Source organism: Centropristis striata, chromosome 23, assembly GCF_030273125.1.
Source record: "Centropristis striata isolate RG_2023a ecotype Rhode Island chromosome 23, C.striata_1.0, whole genome shotgun sequence".
Lineage (NCBI taxonomy): Eukaryota > Metazoa > Chordata > Actinopteri > Perciformes > Serranidae > Centropristis > Centropristis striata.
In genome coordinates this window covers 10,710,331-10,730,588 of record NC_081539.1, presented here as the reverse complement: position 1 = coordinate 10,730,588, position 20,258 = coordinate 10,710,331, and the positions used below count along the sequence as shown (strand labels likewise).

General features: G+C 36.5%; 1 protein-coding gene across 1 annotated transcript in view; it reads right to left on the bottom strand.

Annotated features, from left to right (window-relative positions):
• apbb1ip (amyloid beta (A4) precursor protein-binding, family B, member 1 interacting protein) overlaps positions 1 to 20,258 on the bottom strand; it is a 35,243-nt gene that overhangs the window by 10,260 nt on the left and 4,725 nt on the right. The window contains exons 2-6 of the mRNA XM_059326968.1: positions 15,055 to 15,114; positions 13,672 to 13,759; positions 11,106 to 11,389; positions 9,462 to 9,539; positions 6,297 to 6,456 (exon numbers count right to left, since the gene is read on the bottom strand). Coding sequence (XP_059182951.1) covers positions 6,297 to 6,456; positions 9,462 to 9,539; positions 11,106 to 11,389; positions 13,672 to 13,759; positions 15,055 to 15,114 — 670 coding nt within the window. The remainder of the gene's footprint in view (positions 1 to 6,296; positions 6,457 to 9,461; positions 9,540 to 11,105; positions 11,390 to 13,671; positions 13,760 to 15,054; positions 15,115 to 20,258) is intronic.

Here is a 20,258-nt window from a genome sequence, read left to right as displayed (position 1 = left end):
AAGATATATGAATTAGGTTGGTGGCTAAAACAAATAAATAACTCCTCACTATGCATCCTGCAACAGATGTGTTTAAAAAAAAAAAGAAAAGTATTAAAATAAGCATCTTTCTTTCACTTACTTCCAAAAGAAAAAGCTACTAACACTACCAGTTCTGTCCACAGGGGGAGCCAAAATCACACAAAATGAAATGGAGTAAAAATACTCCTTCATAAGTTATAGAAATATTACGGAATGGGCTATACCAGCACAGGCCCAGGGGGTGAAAGGGGTAAAGAGGCCCCAAAGATAGCAATTGGGTCACCTGATCCTTTAATCTGAATCCTTAACTCTGCTTTATTTTTGTTGATTTGTGCCATTAACAAAACTGCTGGTACTGCAGGCAGGAGAACTATATTTAGCTTTGGGTGGCTGTGATGCATCATTCATCACTTCATAATGATACTTGCTTACATCCCACCTCTGCAGTAAACACAGCCATAATAAAGTATTTTCTCCTGACAATACTCTGGAGACATTTTTAATCTTCAAAAGCCAGTTTACTGTCTACAGTATGTTATTTATTCAAGCCAGAGTCTGCAGCAGCCTTTAATCTCACATTATATTCTGCATGTCCTCTCTGTTTTAGCTTTCTGCCATCAAACAAATACTTTACCATATGTACAGTAGTTCACTCTGTCACGAAATCTTTAAATCGGCTGAGCTCGGTTCAAAGTCAATTTCACAGCTGTACAATTGTCTATTTCAAATGAGATGAATTAAGGTAGGGCTCGATAAAACACAAGGCTCCCCTTTTTGCTGGAAGGATTTTTAAATGGCACTAAACCTCGAAAACACATTAAGAGCACTTTCCTCCTCCTCCCTGCCCACACACACACTCGCTGCTATAGATCTCCAGAATGCACTGGGCATTCGACTGTAGTTTAGCCATGCGCCCCAATTACAGGTTAGCATCCGAGGCAGAGGTAGGCATTAAATAAATTGCTGCCAGGGTTCCAGTCTACAGTTTGACTATTACAATCATTAAATGGATGGTGTGACTTTGCTGCTCCAGCGAGTTATTCAGAGTAAAAACCCCTTTGAACTGCATTAACCACATGGTGTGTTTCGGTAGTGTGCATGGTGAGCACATGGGTGATTTGTTTGAAGATAGTGTTGCTGCTTAGCTCTGAGGGTGTTTATTGGGCAGGACTTGCCTCAGATTTTCTGTTGGTAAAGATCAAAGGTCGGGAAAATTGTATATTAGTCAGAACATTTCCCAGGATTGGGGGGCGGAGGGGGAACAGGTATTTAAAAATGAACACAGTTTCCATTGTCAGGCTTATAATTAGTCAGAGATGACACAAGACCCTGTCAAACACACATGGTCATGAGTTAAATGACCTAAACTTAAGTATTTTATAGATGTAAATAGATCAGTGGGTCAGACAGATGATTTAAACACGGGATACCATTTGGTTAAAAATATAAACTGTGTTGACCAAAGGGAAAAACACATTTCCTCATTTTCTGTGTGCAAAAGGCAGCACGAAAAATACCCGGAAAGTAAAAGAGGGAGTTCCTCTTAGGGTGTATCAACAGTAGTAATTGTGCTTGTTGTAAGATTGATATTAAAAAGATACACTTCCCAATTGAAATCTCCTTTAGTGGACATGTTCTCTGGACTTACAAAACCACAAATCTGAAGACATTTTCTAAATTGGTCAAACTACTTGACTGGAAAGTGAGTTTTTTTCTATGAAATGGTAAAGCGCCCCAAGTGAGCATTTGCCATCTATGAACTCATAACAAGTTGAATATCAGAGTTATGCACACATATGCAATGTAAGAAAATATGTAATTCTGAAATTAATTAATTAATAAACACGTTAGAATTTTTCGTTATTTTTCTAAAATCCTGGCTTTGACTGCTGATAAGATAAGATTTTCCTTTATTAGTCCCACAATAGGGACATGTGGATAGCAAGATAGGGAGAGCTTCAATAAAAATAACAATTAGTAGTAAACAAGTAGTATAAACTAGAAGTATAAGAAAGGTATTAACAATTAAACAAGCAAAAAATATTTGAAATGTATTAAAAAATTAGACATGTAGAAATATAAAAAGTATTCACATTTAAACAAAAGGAAAATAAAATTTAGGAACATTTCTTATATGATCCAAATAAATAAATAAATCCAAAGCTGTACTGTTGCCCAAAGTATATCCGTACCAGACTTCAAGACTTTAAACGAGTCAGAGCAAAAGTTGTGGCATTTTTCCTCATCATACTAAATAATAGTCCTTTGGCACAAATGGAGTCCTGTGGTGACTTAATGTATTAAAACCACCATGAAATGCTGCCCTCAGCTTTGTTTTTTTGAGTTACTGGAAGTCTGAGCAATGCTACAATTCCTCAACAGATTACTGTAAATGTCATCCGTCACATGGTATTCGCAGTAAACAGTCAAAGGATAAGTCTGGCGTTTTTCTATAAGACCAAAACCGACAACAAATTAATCTGACTAACAAGTGTTGTCACTGAATACAAAACCTGATACATTTTACTTCTCTGTGCCAAACACCGCTGTTGTCCAAAAACTATTGAAAACACATGAATGAGACAGATGTGTTCCCTCATTACGATAAACAGACTCAATCCCAAACAAACTGCCCTGGAGCTGTAAATACTAACCATAGACTGTATAAAATGATACTAACATGTCAAATATGTATTAATACCCTGCTGAAAATAGTCCCCAACAAATGCACTTTTTACTCTTGTCAAGTTTTAAATAATGTAAAGCAACTAGAATGAGAGCTATAACTGGTTATAAAACAGTCTCAATTTAAAACTGAAGCCTCTATATGACCTATATTAGCAAACAAGACCGTCAACAAGAAGTTTGGATGTTTTCTATACAGTTAATCTTAATGCCTGTCCTGGGGCTGATTCCCCACAAAATTTACAGCATGCACACCGGAAGAACATGTGTTTTTCCAGGCAAAGTTTGGCAAGTAAGTATTACTTGGGCAGTTAAAAGGAAGCAGCAGTAGATTTATCCTTAGAGAATTTGATGTTATATTTTGTGGTAATGGCTGATATTGGGGCAGTATCAAACAAGAGAGGAATAAAGAATTGTCCAAAGAACAAAGAAAAAGTTAAAAAGGGGAAGTGATAGAGCACGGAGGAAAAAACTGGTGAAGCTTGGTTGGTCATGGAGACCAGATGGAGAGTTTTGTGGGATTTGAAAGGATTTAAAAGTGTTTCTGAATTATCTCTATCTATCTATCTATCTATCTATCTATCTATCTATCTATCTATCTATCTATCTATCTATCTGTCTGTCTGTCTGTCTGTCTGTCTGTCTAATCTATCTATCTATCCATCCATCGACAGGTGTGTAATATTTTGATTTCATTTATGAAGTACATGAAATTTTGTTGGTGGCTAAAAAGTTGTCTTTTCATAGTAATTAATCTTACATACATTCCCTCATTGCTATGTATCCTGCAACAACTGTGTTAAAAAAAAGTAAAAGTCTTTTTTTAATTTGTTTTCAAAATAAAAGCAACTAACAAGTCAAGATCTTTGAGACATGAGGCAGTAGTGCTCATGGAAACACTAACACTTTTGTCTACAGGGGCGACCAAAATCAACACAAAATAAAAGTTTTTTTGAAGCTGCTTTAATCTTTTTTTTTTTCATATTTCAAATAACTTGCTTCATGCTTCATTTCTAAATATTTATGTCTTCAGTAGGATAAACAGGACTTGGTTGCTGAGCCCCAGACAGTTGGAAAGTCTTTAAAAATGTGCTTCTAATGGAATTTGTTGAAAATATGGAACAATAAATCCAGGCTTATCCTTTAATTTAGTGTTTCACAGCTAAAATGGCTGCATATTAAATTACTTGAATATAATTTTCAAGCAAAATAATATTGACTTACAATTTATTGCTCACAGAGGTTAATGACTTTACCACCAGTATCTCATTAAAACAGTTTCTGGATGGCGTAAACTGACTCCCTGTTCATGATATAGAAGATTAATCCTTTAAAAATATGAATTATCTCTGTAACAATCTGATGAAGACGTTAGAAAAGCAGACAGTAATGAGCAGAATCTGAAGTCCAGCAGCTGAAGTAAATATAGCACAGACAGCTCAGACGGAGGATTGAGATCATAAGGCTTCTATTTCCGTATGACAGAGAGGATGACTGACAGTGTCCGATACAGCAAATTAAACCCACCTGTCTACACTGTATGTATGTGTGTGTGAGAGGGAGAGGTAGAGAGAGCATAGGAAAAGAGAGGAGGAGGCAGAGAGAGATGGATAGGAGTAAAATCAATGTTTCATTGTGAGCTCGCTGCAGTATGGCTGCCATCGTGCCAATAAAAACACAATTCATCATCTGGACCTGAATGAAATATCCCTCCCTGCACATGGGTGTGTGTGTGTGTGTGTGTGTGTGTGTGTGTGCGTGCGTGCGTGTTTAGTTGACAATTATATAAAAACTCACTGAAGGCTTCTAAAGTGTGTCTTTTTAGTGCGTCTATTTTATGACTGCTGTGTTTTTCTGGTTCTACTGGTATATCTGCTGCCCAGTTTGCACCTATTTCTGCACTAAATTAACCAGAAATCACTTGTCAACAAAGCTGTAGCACCAGTTTTAACTTTTCATTGCATTTTGTGTTAATAAAACATTGGTAGTTACTTATTCTAGCACCCCAGTTCTTTGATTTATTCCAAACTGGTGCTAAAAATGTGCACCAAAAGATTTAAAATTTTCTATGAAAACTACTTAACCTGTCCTGAAGAGTTTTAAAACAGCAAATTTCACATAGAATAACCTCTGATTTAACCATAATGGAGCTTTATCAACTTGTGACGACACATTAATAGCAATGTTGATTGTTTATGGATCAATCGTTGGTCATAAACTCTTCTCAGCCCATTTAACAACTGTTCCAAATCTGTTTCTATGCAGATGACAAGCAGCTTTATATGTATTTCCAGCAATTTAATTTTGTCTGCTTTTGAATATTATTTCTTAGTTTCTTTTGTTCAGACAAGAACAAATATGCTTTATATGGCTGTGTCCTCCAATAACAAAAGACCAATTTAAGGTATTTTTAGATGTATTTTATAAGCTTGGATGTCACAATTGACCAAAAATACTGTACAATAAATAGGTTGTACAGCTCAACAATAAGCTTGCCACAAATTAAATTCTCAGGAGTTTACTCCCAATAACAGACAAGAAACGTCAGAGTCATCCTTAACCTTACAGTAATTATTTTGAAGATTCTCATTTAAATACATTTCTGTTAGGTCACTATCAATGAAAAATGTAACAATAATCCCACTGGTGAAACCCCTTACAGATTTACAGTACTAGGCGTGCCTATGAACTGCGGGTCACGAGGCGGGCGTGGTGACATTCTGCGTCAGTGGGGAAAAAACGGTAACTATGACTACAGAGGGTGAAACTGCAAAAACAGGTCAAATTGAGAACCAAAGCACTGTCTATCACCATAGACACCGCCAAAGAAAACAAAACAGAGATATTTCGAGATTCTAACTTTAAGACTCATGTCACAAAATAACAACCATTTCAGTCTTTAGATAAGTTATTATTATTGAATTAAATTATCAAAATTATTTTTAATAAATTATCCTGCAACATGCCTTTAGTTTTTATACTCCAAGCCAGAGAAACAGCAACTGAAAATGTTGTTTTTCTTTAAATGTAAGCTGAATATTTGCATATTTACCATAATAATAACTTTATTTATATAGCGTCTTTTAAATGTTTGTCTGAGATGCTTTAAAAAGAAGCAAATAAAAGCAAAAGCCTTTATAAAAAAAATAAAAAAAGCCAGATACTCAGAAAACAATATTATAACAGAAAGCCAAACGAAATGAATTATGAATAAATACAGATAAAATAATAAAATCAATAAAAAAATGGTTATAACATTTAAAAGACAAAAAAAAAATTATTAGAAGGTTTTATCTAATTATTTTACCACATTCTTGTTGAAATATATGTGTGTTTGTCCATAAATCATTGTAATGATTTTATTAATATTTTATTCATATTGGTTTTACCATGTTACTTATCATTTGTGAAAAATAATCTAAAATTTATGTTAGCACTGTGCTATGAGCTTCTAGGTGATCTGCAAAACACTTTGAATTTCTCTAACCTGTATAAAAGATGCTATATAGATGAAGTTTTATTCGATTTATTGATAAAAACACAGTCGGTGCAAGCTACAGTAAACTGGATGCTTCATTGCAGAAACTCACCAAGTTGCAGGTCATGGTTGGTCTCACACAGGCTCCAGTCCACGTTACAGTCACAGTGAGTTTTCTCAAACAGGTTGTCGAGAACTTCCCTCACAATCTGCCGCTCGTCCACCATCAGAGTCTTTGAGCTGCCGTTGTTCATCATCACCTTCACCACCAACTATCAGAAAAAAAAACGTCAGCATAGTGAGCACATATGGGTACAGCATGCTAACCTCCTAACAAGTTACTTCTGGTGGTTTCAGTCTACGTTAATGTCGCCATGATGCCACTAAACACTGTTTATACCATAAGGAATACAATTTACTAATATGTTGCTCTAAAGTTAATTTATTGGTTATTTTCAACATTCATGAACCAAATGTTTGTTCAGGTGCTCCCATCCATGTTACCTGCTGGATTTAAACTGCCAAACAGGAAGTGAGAGCTTCCAATTGCTTTTATACTAGGGGGACTCAGACTGTACCATTTGGAGGGGGGTTTGATAGCTAGCTAGATAGATAGATAGATAGATAGATAGATAGATAGATAGATAGATAGATAGATAGATAGATAGATAGATAGATAGATAGATTGATACTTCAAATGGAGACTTCAAATAATGATTAGCAATTGTTTCTGTAGTTTTTATATATAAAATTGTTGTTTGGTTGTGTTAATTGATTATGTATTAAGTTTGGTTTGTCTAGTGTGTTTAAAACTAAAAGGTAGACGTTGCTAAAGTGCAGATTGTAGCTGAAGGTGAAGTTAGTTCAGTACAGGTGCAGACCTGCTGGAACCTGCTGCTAGCTGCCCGAAAGTCATGGGCCAAGACTTATCTTTCTTTTTTATTTTATTTTTCTTTCACTTAGGTGGTGAAAGACATATAAAGAATCTTTATGTAAGTAAAAGTACCAATACAGTACATTTGAAATCCTTAATCCTTAAGTGAAGTACAGAAGTATTTTTGCTTATTTTACCAAAAGTATCAACACTAATTCCACAGTAAAATGTGAACTGGGCCCACTATGTTATACATTTCAGATTGTTACTGTTGCTCAGTGTGCAAGCAGCATGTTTCTGTTGTAGCTGCTCAGTCCATTGGTTCCCAACTTAAAGGTTTGTTTTCAGTTTTCTCAAACTATATGATGAGTTTAGAGGTAGACTGTGTTAACACATTGTTCATATACAATCCACATCTGTAAATAGTAACTGATGCTTTCAAAAACATTCAATGAAGTCAAAAGTAGATGATGTTGTTTAGCTTTTTTCTCCGCTCTTTGTGGTTGTTTTGTGTACAAAAGGTTCCCCTTTTGTAGAGATTTTGCATCAATTTGGAGTCATTTTTGAATATTTGCAGTTGTTTTTGGCCCCTTGCATAGTTGTTGTTAGTCTCTTTGTTGTTCTGCAGATATTTTGCATCTCTTTGTTGTTGTTTCTTTGTGGGACCATTCAGTAATCGAAATCCATACAAGTTCCTCAAAATTGTACTTTATTACAGTATTTGAGGTAATGCATTTTTGTTACTCCTTCCTTCTTTTAAACGGTTTTACAAGTTTATTCTAGCTTAGTTTATTCTTTTGTGTACAGTTTTTCATTTCACAACCAAAAGTGCTTTTTGGTGTTTTTGGTTAACTAAAAATAAAACACACAGAACATGAAGATTACTCCGGCAGCTTGTGTTCTCCCTCCTTAAAATCCTCACACCCTGCAGTCTTTATATGAAGCTAATCTAACAGTCAGCTGGCTGTAACTTAATATTTAATGCACAGATATGAGAGTAATATCTCTTTTCACCTGACTCTCAGCAAGAAAGTTATTAAGTGTATTTCCCAAAAGATCAGCCTATTTATTGCACTGCATTTGGTTTGAACATGAGGTTTTCTGTGTCATCTGCATGACAGATTGCAGTTCCAACATGTTGTGCAAAGGAGCAGGTGTCCCTAACATCAAGTCATCCTTGAAGCACATGCAGCTTTTTTATTATCCAGTTTAATTATAGGTCGTGTACAGTAAATGGTTGTTTCTGTTTCGTAATGTTAGTTCTACTACAAGAGTTGGAGCATCAGCACTTCTGTCTCTCCATTTTGTTGAACTTCTTTTTTAGTAATTTCCTCCCCATTGTGTTTGTCTCTTTCTGCAGTCTTAGCACCTCCTTCTTCCCCCAAGTTGGCTGAGATTAATTTTGCTCTGGAGCGGAGCGGTGCTTTCCTCACAGGCTCATATGGCTTCACACTTCCTCTCATCTGAAACAAATCCAGCTTTGGGAAGCTGAGGAGTTTCACAGAACCGAGGTCAGCTCGCATTGTGTCATTAAAAAAAATGTGGGTTTCGGAGATGTTATCGCAAGAGGATTAGGGGCGTTAGATCACATGTTCCTGGGTCTCGACCTTTCCTGCAAAACAATATGGGTTTGTTACCGGATATAAAAGTTATAAATTCTTCCTTGTGCGAGGCAGGTATCTCCAAAATGTATGATCTGTGTCGAAAGCGTGCTCCGGAACCGATGGATTCATCTGAGACTCGAGGGCCTCTGCCCACAGCCGGTTTTAGTGAAACCACTGAGAGTGCACCTTGCTCTTCTGTTTCTAACAATACAGAGACAGATGTTCCTGTGAAAGAGCCAGTGGTCTGTGTTTCCTCAGCAGACACACACACACACACACACACACACACAAACGGCAATCTGGAAGAGCTGTTTTTTTGCTGGTTCCCTTAAGAATTTATAATTTCTATCCTAACAGGGAAACAGGCCATTAATGCAGCCACACCCGGGAGACTTCTCTGCCGGGCCATGAGCAGAAGTGCAGCACTTGGCAGTCACATCACCACCTATGGTAAAAGTGTGTCCAATTGGCACAAAACTGGTTCGGTTCTGTGCAAAATTGCACATCCGGATGTGCAGCTTTGCATGCAAGACCACATGTCTGTGCTTTTGTTGACTGCTTTGAAGATGAGAAAGTGTCCACATATCCTCCAAAGAGGGGAAACCGTGCTGTCCTGAAGGACGCTGTCTGCATGAAAGTAGCTGAACATTACTGTGATTGATGGCTCCTCCGAAAGGAAAAGAGAGAGGCATACTATCTTTGATCATTACGTCTTTTACAGTGACGTCCATGTAGTCGTAATTCACGACGTCTTTAAAGTTTACTGTTGGATGCGAGATCAGAGGAGTGCACTTCTTACCTTTTTCACTTTGGCTTCCTTGAGCTTCTCGAGAGCGAGCTTGATTTTGTCGGCTTTCATCTGCGCCTCGATTTCTTCCTGAATAAGAGGAACAATAAAATGTTCTGTTATAACGTAGAATAGGTGTCCAAGTACACAAATACAGACACCGTCCTATACAATATGGACCAACTAACTTCATTTATTCAAGTACTGTACTTTAGCACAAAATCGAGGTACTTTACTTGAGTATTTCCATTCATTTAACTTTATACGTCTACCCAACTACATTTTAAAGTAAAATATTTTACTTTTTCATTACATTTAGCTGGCAGCTCTAGTTACTTCTCAGGTCAAGATTTAACATGAAAAACATGATCAATTTAATTAATTAAACCACAAAACAGTATATTAAATAGTCACAATTTGCTTGACAACAGTAAATGCTGCTAACTGAAATGCATCTAAATGATCATATATTTTGGAATATATAAAACAATCTGTGTGGGGACACTTTGCATAACGAGTACTTTAACTTTAGTAAGGTTTTGAATACAAGACTTTTACTTGTTCCACAGTGTGGTTTAGTACTTTTACTTAATTAAGGGATCTGAATATGTGATACTTCAAAGAAGTAATTAAGCGTTTGTCCCAGAATGCTGTGCAATTGCATTTAAAGGGCGCTAAAGGTAAAGATTTAACTCTGCAGAGTTCATTTCTGTGGATGAGGCACTTTAATGCAGCTCAGGATGTGTGGTGTTTAATTTTAATTTAAAAACTCCCCATGTGTGGAGCGCACAATGAAGAATTTCATTTGGGGACATTAGATCTGATCTGCTAAATCTCAATTAGCAGGGATAGGATACCCTTTAGTCCGGCTTATAGCTCCGGTGTGTTTTTACATAAAAATCCTGCCTATGGTGCGGTTTTAATGAACTTGTACACCTCCACCTAACAATGACACATTCTCTGCCTCAGCACAGCTGGTGTTTTTACCTCAGAAGGATGAGGTAACAAGCCCTGCTAAAGCAATAAGCTCCCGTCTGGCTTCGCCCCCCACCACTGCCACATCTCACCTCCCCTTCTCCAACCATTGGTATTGATCCTGTTACTCTTTCCTGCCTCATGGCTGTGTGTGTTTGATCTGTTCCAGACAGACTCTGGGCGGCTTCGCCTCACGAGTCTCTGTAACTGTAACAGATGCCTCCATCCAGGAACAACTCTGCGCCATGATCTCACTGTCCGACTGTTATAAGAGCAATACCACTCTTCCCAGTTCCACAAAGACAAAGAGAAAATCACTAGAAATATATATGCTGGGAACTGGTGATGTTTTTGTTGTAATACTGTCTTGTCACGCACGGCTCAGGAAGCGCTTTCTTGTGGTAAACCAAGACACGCCACGAATAAAACAGAGATTATGACATTATTGCCTCTTTCTGCTTCATGTGTCTGCTCTTGAATTTTACATTTTAAGAGCCGAACAATGCAAAGAAACGTTCTCTTCTCCTCTCTCTCTGTCATTGTGGCATTTTTTGTTGAAACTGTGCCAACCAAAATCTCTCTATTACTCTGATAAGCCTCTCACTTCTTGGTTTTTGGACCAGTTCCCTGTGATAAAGAGGTTTAGAGGTAATTTATAGAGATGCACATGGGTTGACTCACCATCGTCGGTTTTGAAGCCTGAGGGGGCGGAGGTGGTAAAGGGGAGGTGTTGGAGGAGGCCGAGGTGCTAACATCGCTGCTGGTCCTGCGCGCTGGTGATGTTGGGGAAACGAGAGAGGGGGCACGGTGGGTGCTCAGGCCGTGAGGTGGTGTCGGCAGGTCTGACGGGGGCGTCTTCAGACCTCCTAAATCAGCTGCAAGTTTCTCTTCCGTGGCGTTTAAGTCAGCCACCAAATCGGCCATGAGAGCGTCCAAATCGACATCTTCCAGTTCATTGAGAGACTCTGGTGTTGAAGAAGATCAATTTATTCATTAAGAAGGTGCAGTTTGTATATTGGATACAAGGGTAACGCTTTATATTAAGGTCCTTGTAATAACCATTAATTAACAAGTAATAAGGCCATTGTAAGTCCTTACAAGATGCTTATTAACATTATTGTGTGTTTATAAGCTTATATAAGTGTTAATAATGGCATTACAAACACCCATGACCCACCCATTATGTCTTTGTCATGCCTTTATTAATCTTATTTTGTTTGCTTATTGATATTAAAATATACTTTATTACTCATCTATTATAAGTTAACTATAAGTTAACTATGCAACTACCGGATCTAAAGCGAGAACAATGGCTTATTACTTGTTAATTAATGGTTATTAAGGACCTTATTATAAAGCATTACCGATACAAGTGCCGGTTCATCGCTCATGATGTAACCTGAAAAATATCTGACCTCTGAGCAAACCATCTTTAAAATCATCACGTAGAGGATTTCACAGTTCCTTTATTTAAATGACACATGCTTTGATTAAGAACTTTCCCTTTTGACAAGTTCTTTTTTTTGTTTCATAATTACAACTAAAGAGTCTGGTACAATGCATCAAATTATGTCATTTGTCTTTAATATTGTCCATGCCTCTTACAAATAAAACTTGAAGGCCACTGAGGAAGCGCAAACCTCTGCCAAGTGGAAAATAATGTTTCTGTCCATCCCATGATTTGGATCTTGTACTCAGAGATCTGATTCAGACCGGATTCTGACTCCTGGGTAGTTTTTCTTTAATCCTGCTGGCAAACAGCAGCAAAGATATTTATTCCTAAAGGGAAACAAGTGAAGACGAATGAGGAATTAAAGGAAATAAATGCCTTGATTATTTATCTTGAGGAGGTTTTGTTTTTGGCTCAGTTTGTTTGTCTGTCAGTAGGATTACAGAAAAACTCCTGCTTTGATTTTCATGAAACTTTGTACTACAATTACCAAGTAGCTTAGTGTAGCGTGGGCCAAGGAACAATTTATCAAATTTTGGAAATGATCACGGATACAGGGAATTATTTTTCACTTTCATTAACATTGCAAGATAAAGCAGTTGTGCTGCATTCATGTGGTGTCAGAATAACTGAAAAAAATAGTGAATTCTCACCTGATCTTTTCTGCATTGTTGCACAAATACCAGAAAAGGCTAGTTTAAACACTGAGCAATAAAATACAACACATCCTCTTTGTGCTGTTTCCACATTGTTTCCACATTATGAATTAAAGCCGGTGGTGGAAAGTAACTAAGTACATTTACTCAAGTACTGTACTCAAGTACAATTTTGATAAAGTTGTACTTTACTTGGGTATTCCCATTTTATGTAACTTTATACTTCTACTCCACATTTTGAGGTGAATATTGTTACTTTTTACTCCACTACATTTAGCTGACAGCTTTAGTTACTTTTCAGGTCAATATTTAACATAAACATAATAAATTTAAAGTGATTTGACATATGTTGAAATTAAACCTCATAACAGTATATTAAGGAGATAAAATGAATCCTACCTTGAGAAAATTAAAATGCTGCTTACATAAATGCATCAATACAAATAATCTAATAATACATTTGGAATATATAAAACAATGTGAGTGGGGCCATTCTGCAAGTACTCTTACTTTTGATACTTTAAGTACATTTTGATGCTGATACTTTTCTACTTTTACTTAAATAAGTTTTGAATGCCGGACTTTTACTTGTAGTGGAGTCATTGCACAGTGTGGTATTAGTACTTTTACTGAAGTAAGAGACCTAAATACTTTTTACAGCACTGCTTAAAGCTCATGAACACAAAGTTGGAAACGTATCCAGTCTATAGTGTGATTGATCTTCTTTCCTTTAAATCTTAGGAGGTTTTCCTCAAAGTAATTTAAGGTGAAGAGATCTTTTGACAAGACTGAAGTACTTACAGGAGACTTTAAGTAGAGTAATAACAACAGATGCTGCAACCTTGCTTTAACATTAACCTGCTTGTTTTACAGCTTATAAGAGCCAGAGGCAAACACTGAGTAATTAGCACGTACAGTGACCTCAATCTCCCTAAATCACCTCTTGAACAGTAGCCAGATACACTGCAGAGTGGCTGAATGCCTCTTTACGTCACTGCAGGGATCATTTCTTTAGATAACTGATGAAACATGCGATATGCTTCCTGCCCTTGCACAAATGTGACGCTGTGCTTTAGTAAGTCATCGTGAAAAAGGTCTTTGTAGTATTTCTACACACATTACAGACAAAATGTTAGGTCACCATTCAGATCAGTGAAGCCGATGGAGAAGTTGACTTCCTTGTTGGTGCTGGGGGGAGACGCAGGAGGTACTGTTTCCTGTCCGAGACTCTGCAGGGGAAGAATGAACAAGGCGGCGTGTTTATAAGAGCATGAATATAATATGTGTGCAGCCACGAGACCCCCAGAAGCTCAGCCAGTTAATGCACAACACATTCTGAAACATATCCCCCGGACATTATGTAAGAAAGTATAATGTTTACACATTTCTGTTTTTAGGCATTATACCTAACAGGGCTTCTATGTGTTATATGGAAGTGATTTAAAATGACTGGTGGCTTGAAAAACAACATCAAAGTGATCAGCGGGGTTTTTCACTCAGACAGAAAAAAAAGTGTAATCTCTGGCTGGCTCATGCCATTTGACCTCCCCTCCAGAGGAGAGTGTAATTTATGGTTGTTAGATGACCACAAAGAGTGTTTCCCCCCGCTGTGTCTGTTGTGCTTGCCAGTCTAGAGTGTCTCTGTGATCGATGGCGGGTTTTAGTGAGCTTGTCATCTGTCTCTAAAGGAGAAAAGTCTATTTAAGGTATAAGGTGAGCGGATTAACTTTGGGCAGTCTGGAGAAAATGTGTTGTTGGATTCAGTATGTTTTTTCTTCTTTCAGAACAGTCTTTAACACAAACTCTTTCACCAAACAACCATAAATTTCACACTCTTCTGGTCAACTCCTGAGGAAATGCATTTTTTATGTTTTTACAAAAAACAAAGAAATTCTGATACACTTTACTGTGACAGTAAAATAAGTAACTATGGTATTTTCCATTTACAATCTAAAAAAAATCTGAATTGGCCTATTGGGCTATATACTAAATATAAAAAAAATCTAAAAAGTTAAATTAAATGAACTTTTAGTAAAAACTATTTTAAAACTTCCACCTGCTAATAGCAATTACTTTTAAAACATTATCCTTTGTAAATGTAACTTATTTTTTTTTTAAATAGCCATTTTGTTTTTCTCTTTATCTCCATTTTTTTTGTTTTCTTGCTTGCTTTTATTGCTGCAACTACATTTCTAAGTTTACAGCAACTGAAAATGCACAAGTAAAATAATAATAATAATAATGATTATAACAACAACAACAATAATAATGATAATAATGATAATAATAATAAAAAAAATGATGATAATGAATGAACAATAATATTTGAGGTCACCTTACATCACATTAGATAAGTTATAAAACATACGGTACAACAATAGAGCAATAAAACATATAATAAGAAAAAAAAGCATAGTTTAGCTCATGTAATGGCTTTATTATTATTTACTATAATAATAAGTAATAATAAGTAAAGCATCATAAAATAGGTAACAAAGAAACAAATGGAAGTGTGCTGGCTCACCTGTGTGAGGAGGTCCATCTCCCCCAGCAGGTCGCTGAACATGGCGTCGATGTCGTCCATCTGATAAAAGTAACAACACAACAAGTGTCAGACACATAAATATTTAAAGATCAAGCTGTAAAGTATTTTCCCATGCGACAAAAACTGTCTTCTTTAAGGACACTGTGTGTATCGATGACTTGTATTGATTGGTGCTGCAAGAAAGCATTTCCATTGATCGGATATGGTTGTCATGACGAATGACAGTGAAGGAATGTGTGGAATGAAGAAGTAAATCAATCTGCACGGTGACACAACTGTTAAAATACACATGCATGTTGCACAGTTACCCGGTGGTGAGATGCAGTACTGCCACTGAAATGTGTGCAGGTGTAAAACGTGCCCCGAAGCAACAATATCCTGCAAAACAACTCCAACCCAGACTGAAGGAGGAAAAGTATGTATGCATAACTTCCAGGCATTCATTTTTCACCAGAGCGTGTTGTGTCTTGTTACACATGTTGAACTGGAGAGTGCAAAGTTATTTCATCTGTGTTTTATGTCAGATTCAGAAGTAAAATGCACTGTGTTCATTGTCAGACCTGTGCATACTCAGAGATCACAATTATTTACCTGATTATGTATTGTCTTTGGAAACATCATGCATTTATTGAACTGAAAAGAATAATAATTTAAAAAAATGCTTCAAATATTATTAAACTGACAAACAAAACAAAAAATAAAAGAACAAGATAAATAAATAAAATTAATTATAAATAATATATACATATTTTAACATTTAGATAAATAATAATAAAATAATAAAAATCAATTTGTTCAAAATCCAAAAAAATTTATAACTATGGTGTCACACACCGACAACCTAAAATGAAACGCATGTATTCGGAAAGATCATGCATTTATTGCATTATTTAAAAAAAATATATAAAATATTTAAATTGTCTTGAACTTTAAATATAAGTAAACTGAGAAACAAATACAAAAATATGGAAAAATATGATAAATAAATGAAATAAATAATAATTACAATACATACAATACATAAATATTAATACATTTAAATAAATAACACAAAAATAATACACTTGATGAAAATACAAAAAGATTAACTATGTTGTTGCATTTCCACAACCTACTAAAACTACCAAAAATATAAGTATATTAAAAAAATAATAATACATTATTAGTTAACTGCTGGCTCTTTTCCGTCATCTTGTTTCAAGCTGAACTGAACATGTCACAGCCTGGCTGAGAGTCAGTTCGGGCTTCTAGAGAGAAGTGAAAGCGACGACTGGATTTATAATACTATAAAATAGACTTTATAATATATAATGCTCGGAGGGGGAAAGAAATGGCAATTTGAAATAAAATCCAATTAATCCCCCAGCCCCATAACTCTCACACAAGTTCCACTTTATTTTAAGCCACAAATCCTCCAACTCACCACTGCAATCAGTCCCTCTAATGCCATTAAAGAACATTACGTGTAGAAATCATGCACTCACTTTACTTGATTACAATGTGAAAAATTTGTTTCAATCATCACGTTTAATAATATCAATTCATGACCACTACTGTAAGCAAAAAAACGGAAACCTGAATACTACATGACCACAGAAACGGATCCCTGAAACATGCTGAGTGGTGAAGAATAAGAAACTATCGACAGTAATAAAATATGCACGCTCATGCTTTGCTATAAAATGCTGATCAAGTGTAAAGACTCATACACTCAAGACTGCTTCAGATTTATATCATTTAGCCCAGACAGAGGGAGTTTTTTCAGTCTTAAGCCATGCAGCATTTTCTTCCCTGAAAACTATTTTCTCAGAGCAAATGTATTATGGGCTAGAATGTTCTTTTAAAACAGACTCCCTGTTTTCTTACATGGTCCAGCAGTGTGAAGGAGTCAGGGGAGTTCATTCAGTCACAGCGATGCTTTGAATGGGTTTTAACTTCACTAATTCCACATATTCAATATGACGCATTTGGTACTACACAACTGCAATGCACGTTGATGGTCTAGTGTACTCGACAGTGACTGAGCATTGCAACAGAAAATATAGCTCATGTAACTGCAAGTTTCAAAACCACTAACCCACTCTAACAAGAGGCGTGAAATCAGCCCACTAGTAAACACTAATGGTCTGGTTCAGTGGCTGTGGGTGATAATCACTGGCCTTCTTTTAAGTGACGCTATGGCAGCTAAAAAGTAAATGAAGATATGAAATGACAGCCTGGTATCATCAAATGGTGAATGTACAGTATAACATGCCAATATCTGGGCCACCAGATCCATCCTCCTGAGCCATTTCTTGTGTTTTTATTGCATTTCTTTTGTTTTTTACGTGTCATTTTTCACATGAAATTATAAGAGACTCATGACCAGTGGTAGAAAAAGTATTCAGATCCCTTACTGAAGTAAAAGTACTAATACCACACTGTTAAATTACTCCTCTGTTAAATTTTATTTACTGATGTATTTATTTAAGCAGCATTTTAAATTTCTCAAGGTATATATAAACTACTTTATATACTGTTATGAGGTTTCATTTATAAAAAATTCATACGGTAATTACAATTACAATTTATCATATTTTTTATGTTAACTCTCAACCTGAAAAGTAACTAAAGCTGGCAGCTAATTGTAGTGGAGGTATAAGTACAATATTTGCCTCAAAATGTAGTGAAGTATAAAGTTACATAAAAAGGAAATTGAGTAACCTCTGACCTGACCGGTGACCTCTGCTTGTGTCATGTGTGAAACCAAAATGCATTGTTGACTATATTAAGTTGCCCACTTAACATTGGTAACTAAATTTACTTTAAAAAAAACATACTTTAAAAAAAACTTATATAAAATGATTTTTTCCTGAACCTTACCAAGTAGTTTTGTTTAAATTCCCAACGTTAAAAACATGTTCAAATCTGCGTCCATATGTGGTGAGTTGGCAGTGTAAACTGAGTGTAAAATAGCAAACAACAAGCCTTAAATGTGTAGACGTGACACGCAAAATGTCCTTAAAAGTGGCATGATAGTTATAAACTTTTCTCATGCAATCACTTTTAGATTTTATGAAATCACAATATGTTGTCATATTTCATGGAACTGTATGTCGGAATATCAGTTAACCATCTTGATCCAGGCTGTAATATGTCAACAATGAGGAATTGATATGATGTTGAAAGCCACACAGGCCCATATCGAATGGTTGGCATGGAGACGGATGACACCAACCAACTCAAGACTTTAAACCAGAAGACTGAATATCTGCAACACTAATGATTAGCCTCAGCTGTACTTTGTATTGTGCTGCTGTGCCAAAATGCAGCCCTACACAGCCACTGGCACGACTGTAGGCTCTTCGTCTTATTATGTTAAAACTCATCAACATTTTACACAGATTGCACATGATGTGGCTCAAAGATGGCAGCAAAGACACATAAAACAAACTATAGTTCATTCAAGACATTGGCAATGATTATTCTGGAGCTAAGAGCGTGGCATATATTTGTAATAACAGGTTGGCTTATTGGCTGACCAGATACCTCAGTGTGGCTTTACTAAGTTTGTAGCATAAAAGCACATCGGCCTGCAGAACTCAGAGGTCGAGCTGTTGCATAAAGGTGGTTTTGTTTAGCTGTATGGCTTGAGACACTTATATCCAATTATGAAGATGCATATGATTGTGTTAGGGTTAATAGTAGAGGTAGCTGAGGTAAAATTTTGCTGTGGTTTAGTCATCTCACATAGTGGCTACACACTCTTTACCAAAGGGTTCTCTACAGGCCTCCCTGTTGGTGTAACTTAAAAAAAGGTGCCACTCACTCATTAATCTTATTGGTTTAACTCAACCAATGAGATTTCCTCTCCCTCAGAGAAATATTGCATAACTAAACCTCCAGTCTTTACTCCCCCCCCCCCTGCTGTTATGGTACATTAGATATAAAAATATTATCTGTAACAAAATGTAACTTGCTGCTCTCACTCATCACAGTTTGGAATCTGTTTAGTAAATGTTTAGAGCCAGCAAAAAAATAAAAAGAAAGAAAGAAGGAAAACATTTACAGAGATTTAATCAAAAGCAAAGTGAGACACTCGGGGCAAACCTTCCGTCACACTGCCGAGCAGACACGAGTGATTGATGGTGTTCCAGGCGAGAGTTCATACAGCGCTGCGACATGATGTTTCTCATTTTGAATCTGAAGTGGATCAATATTGTTCCAACATCTAACAGATGGCGTGTGCATGTAAGGTTTGAACCGAAGCTTATGAAAACTGTATCTTCTGAGTCCATATACGGCTTTGTGCAGATTACGGGTAAAACTCTGCAAAACCTGCTCCGTTACAATGCTTTTGCACCAAATATTTTCCATGATGGCTAAAGTTCTACGAGTGCCAGGCAATAATTTCTGTGTGGGCCTTTTCAAACAGCATGTGGGCCCACTCCTCCACCCCCTTTACTAGAATGGTTTGCTCCTATAGGAGGAAGTGGTAAAAGGGTTAACTTCCTGCACTTGCAATGTTGAAATGGTGTAGGAAATGGTGACACAAACAGCCACCTGCGACTTTAATGCTTCTGTTTCCTTTACTCGCATTATGTCACATTTTAATGGTCGAAAAAAAACATCATTTGCATGGAGCTATTCTGCATATTGGATAAACAAATCATAAAGTTAAGCAATTACAGCCTCCAAAAAGTAAAAGTTGACATAAAACACTCATTATCTAAAACTCCACTTAATTATTTTCATTCCCCTCTTCTTCCTGTGGTGTCTCATTTTATTTAGTGTTATGGCGACCACAGTACAACTGATCTCATTAGAACAACCGCAGTATGATTTCACTCACAAAGAACCAAACAGAAAGCATCTGATGCCACTTTCAATGCGTATTTTTTTAAAGTCACACAAGGAAAAAATTTGAGTCAGTGCAGGTCACTCTGCGGCAGCTGCTTTTAGAGGCCAAATGCATTAAATGGAGCGCTCCCAACTCTCATACGGCGAAGAGAAGTCAGGGAGGGTGAGTGTAGCATTGGTCAGACCTTGAAAACAAACTGGCATCTGCTGATGGAGGCAAAAGCTGCTCTCTCTCTTTTTGTTTTGTGCATGTGTGAAGTATCACTTCTACATAAATGCATGACTGTATTCGGTCTCCACCCTTCAACACCACACTTAAGGAAGAATCATGTTTGTTTTTTTGT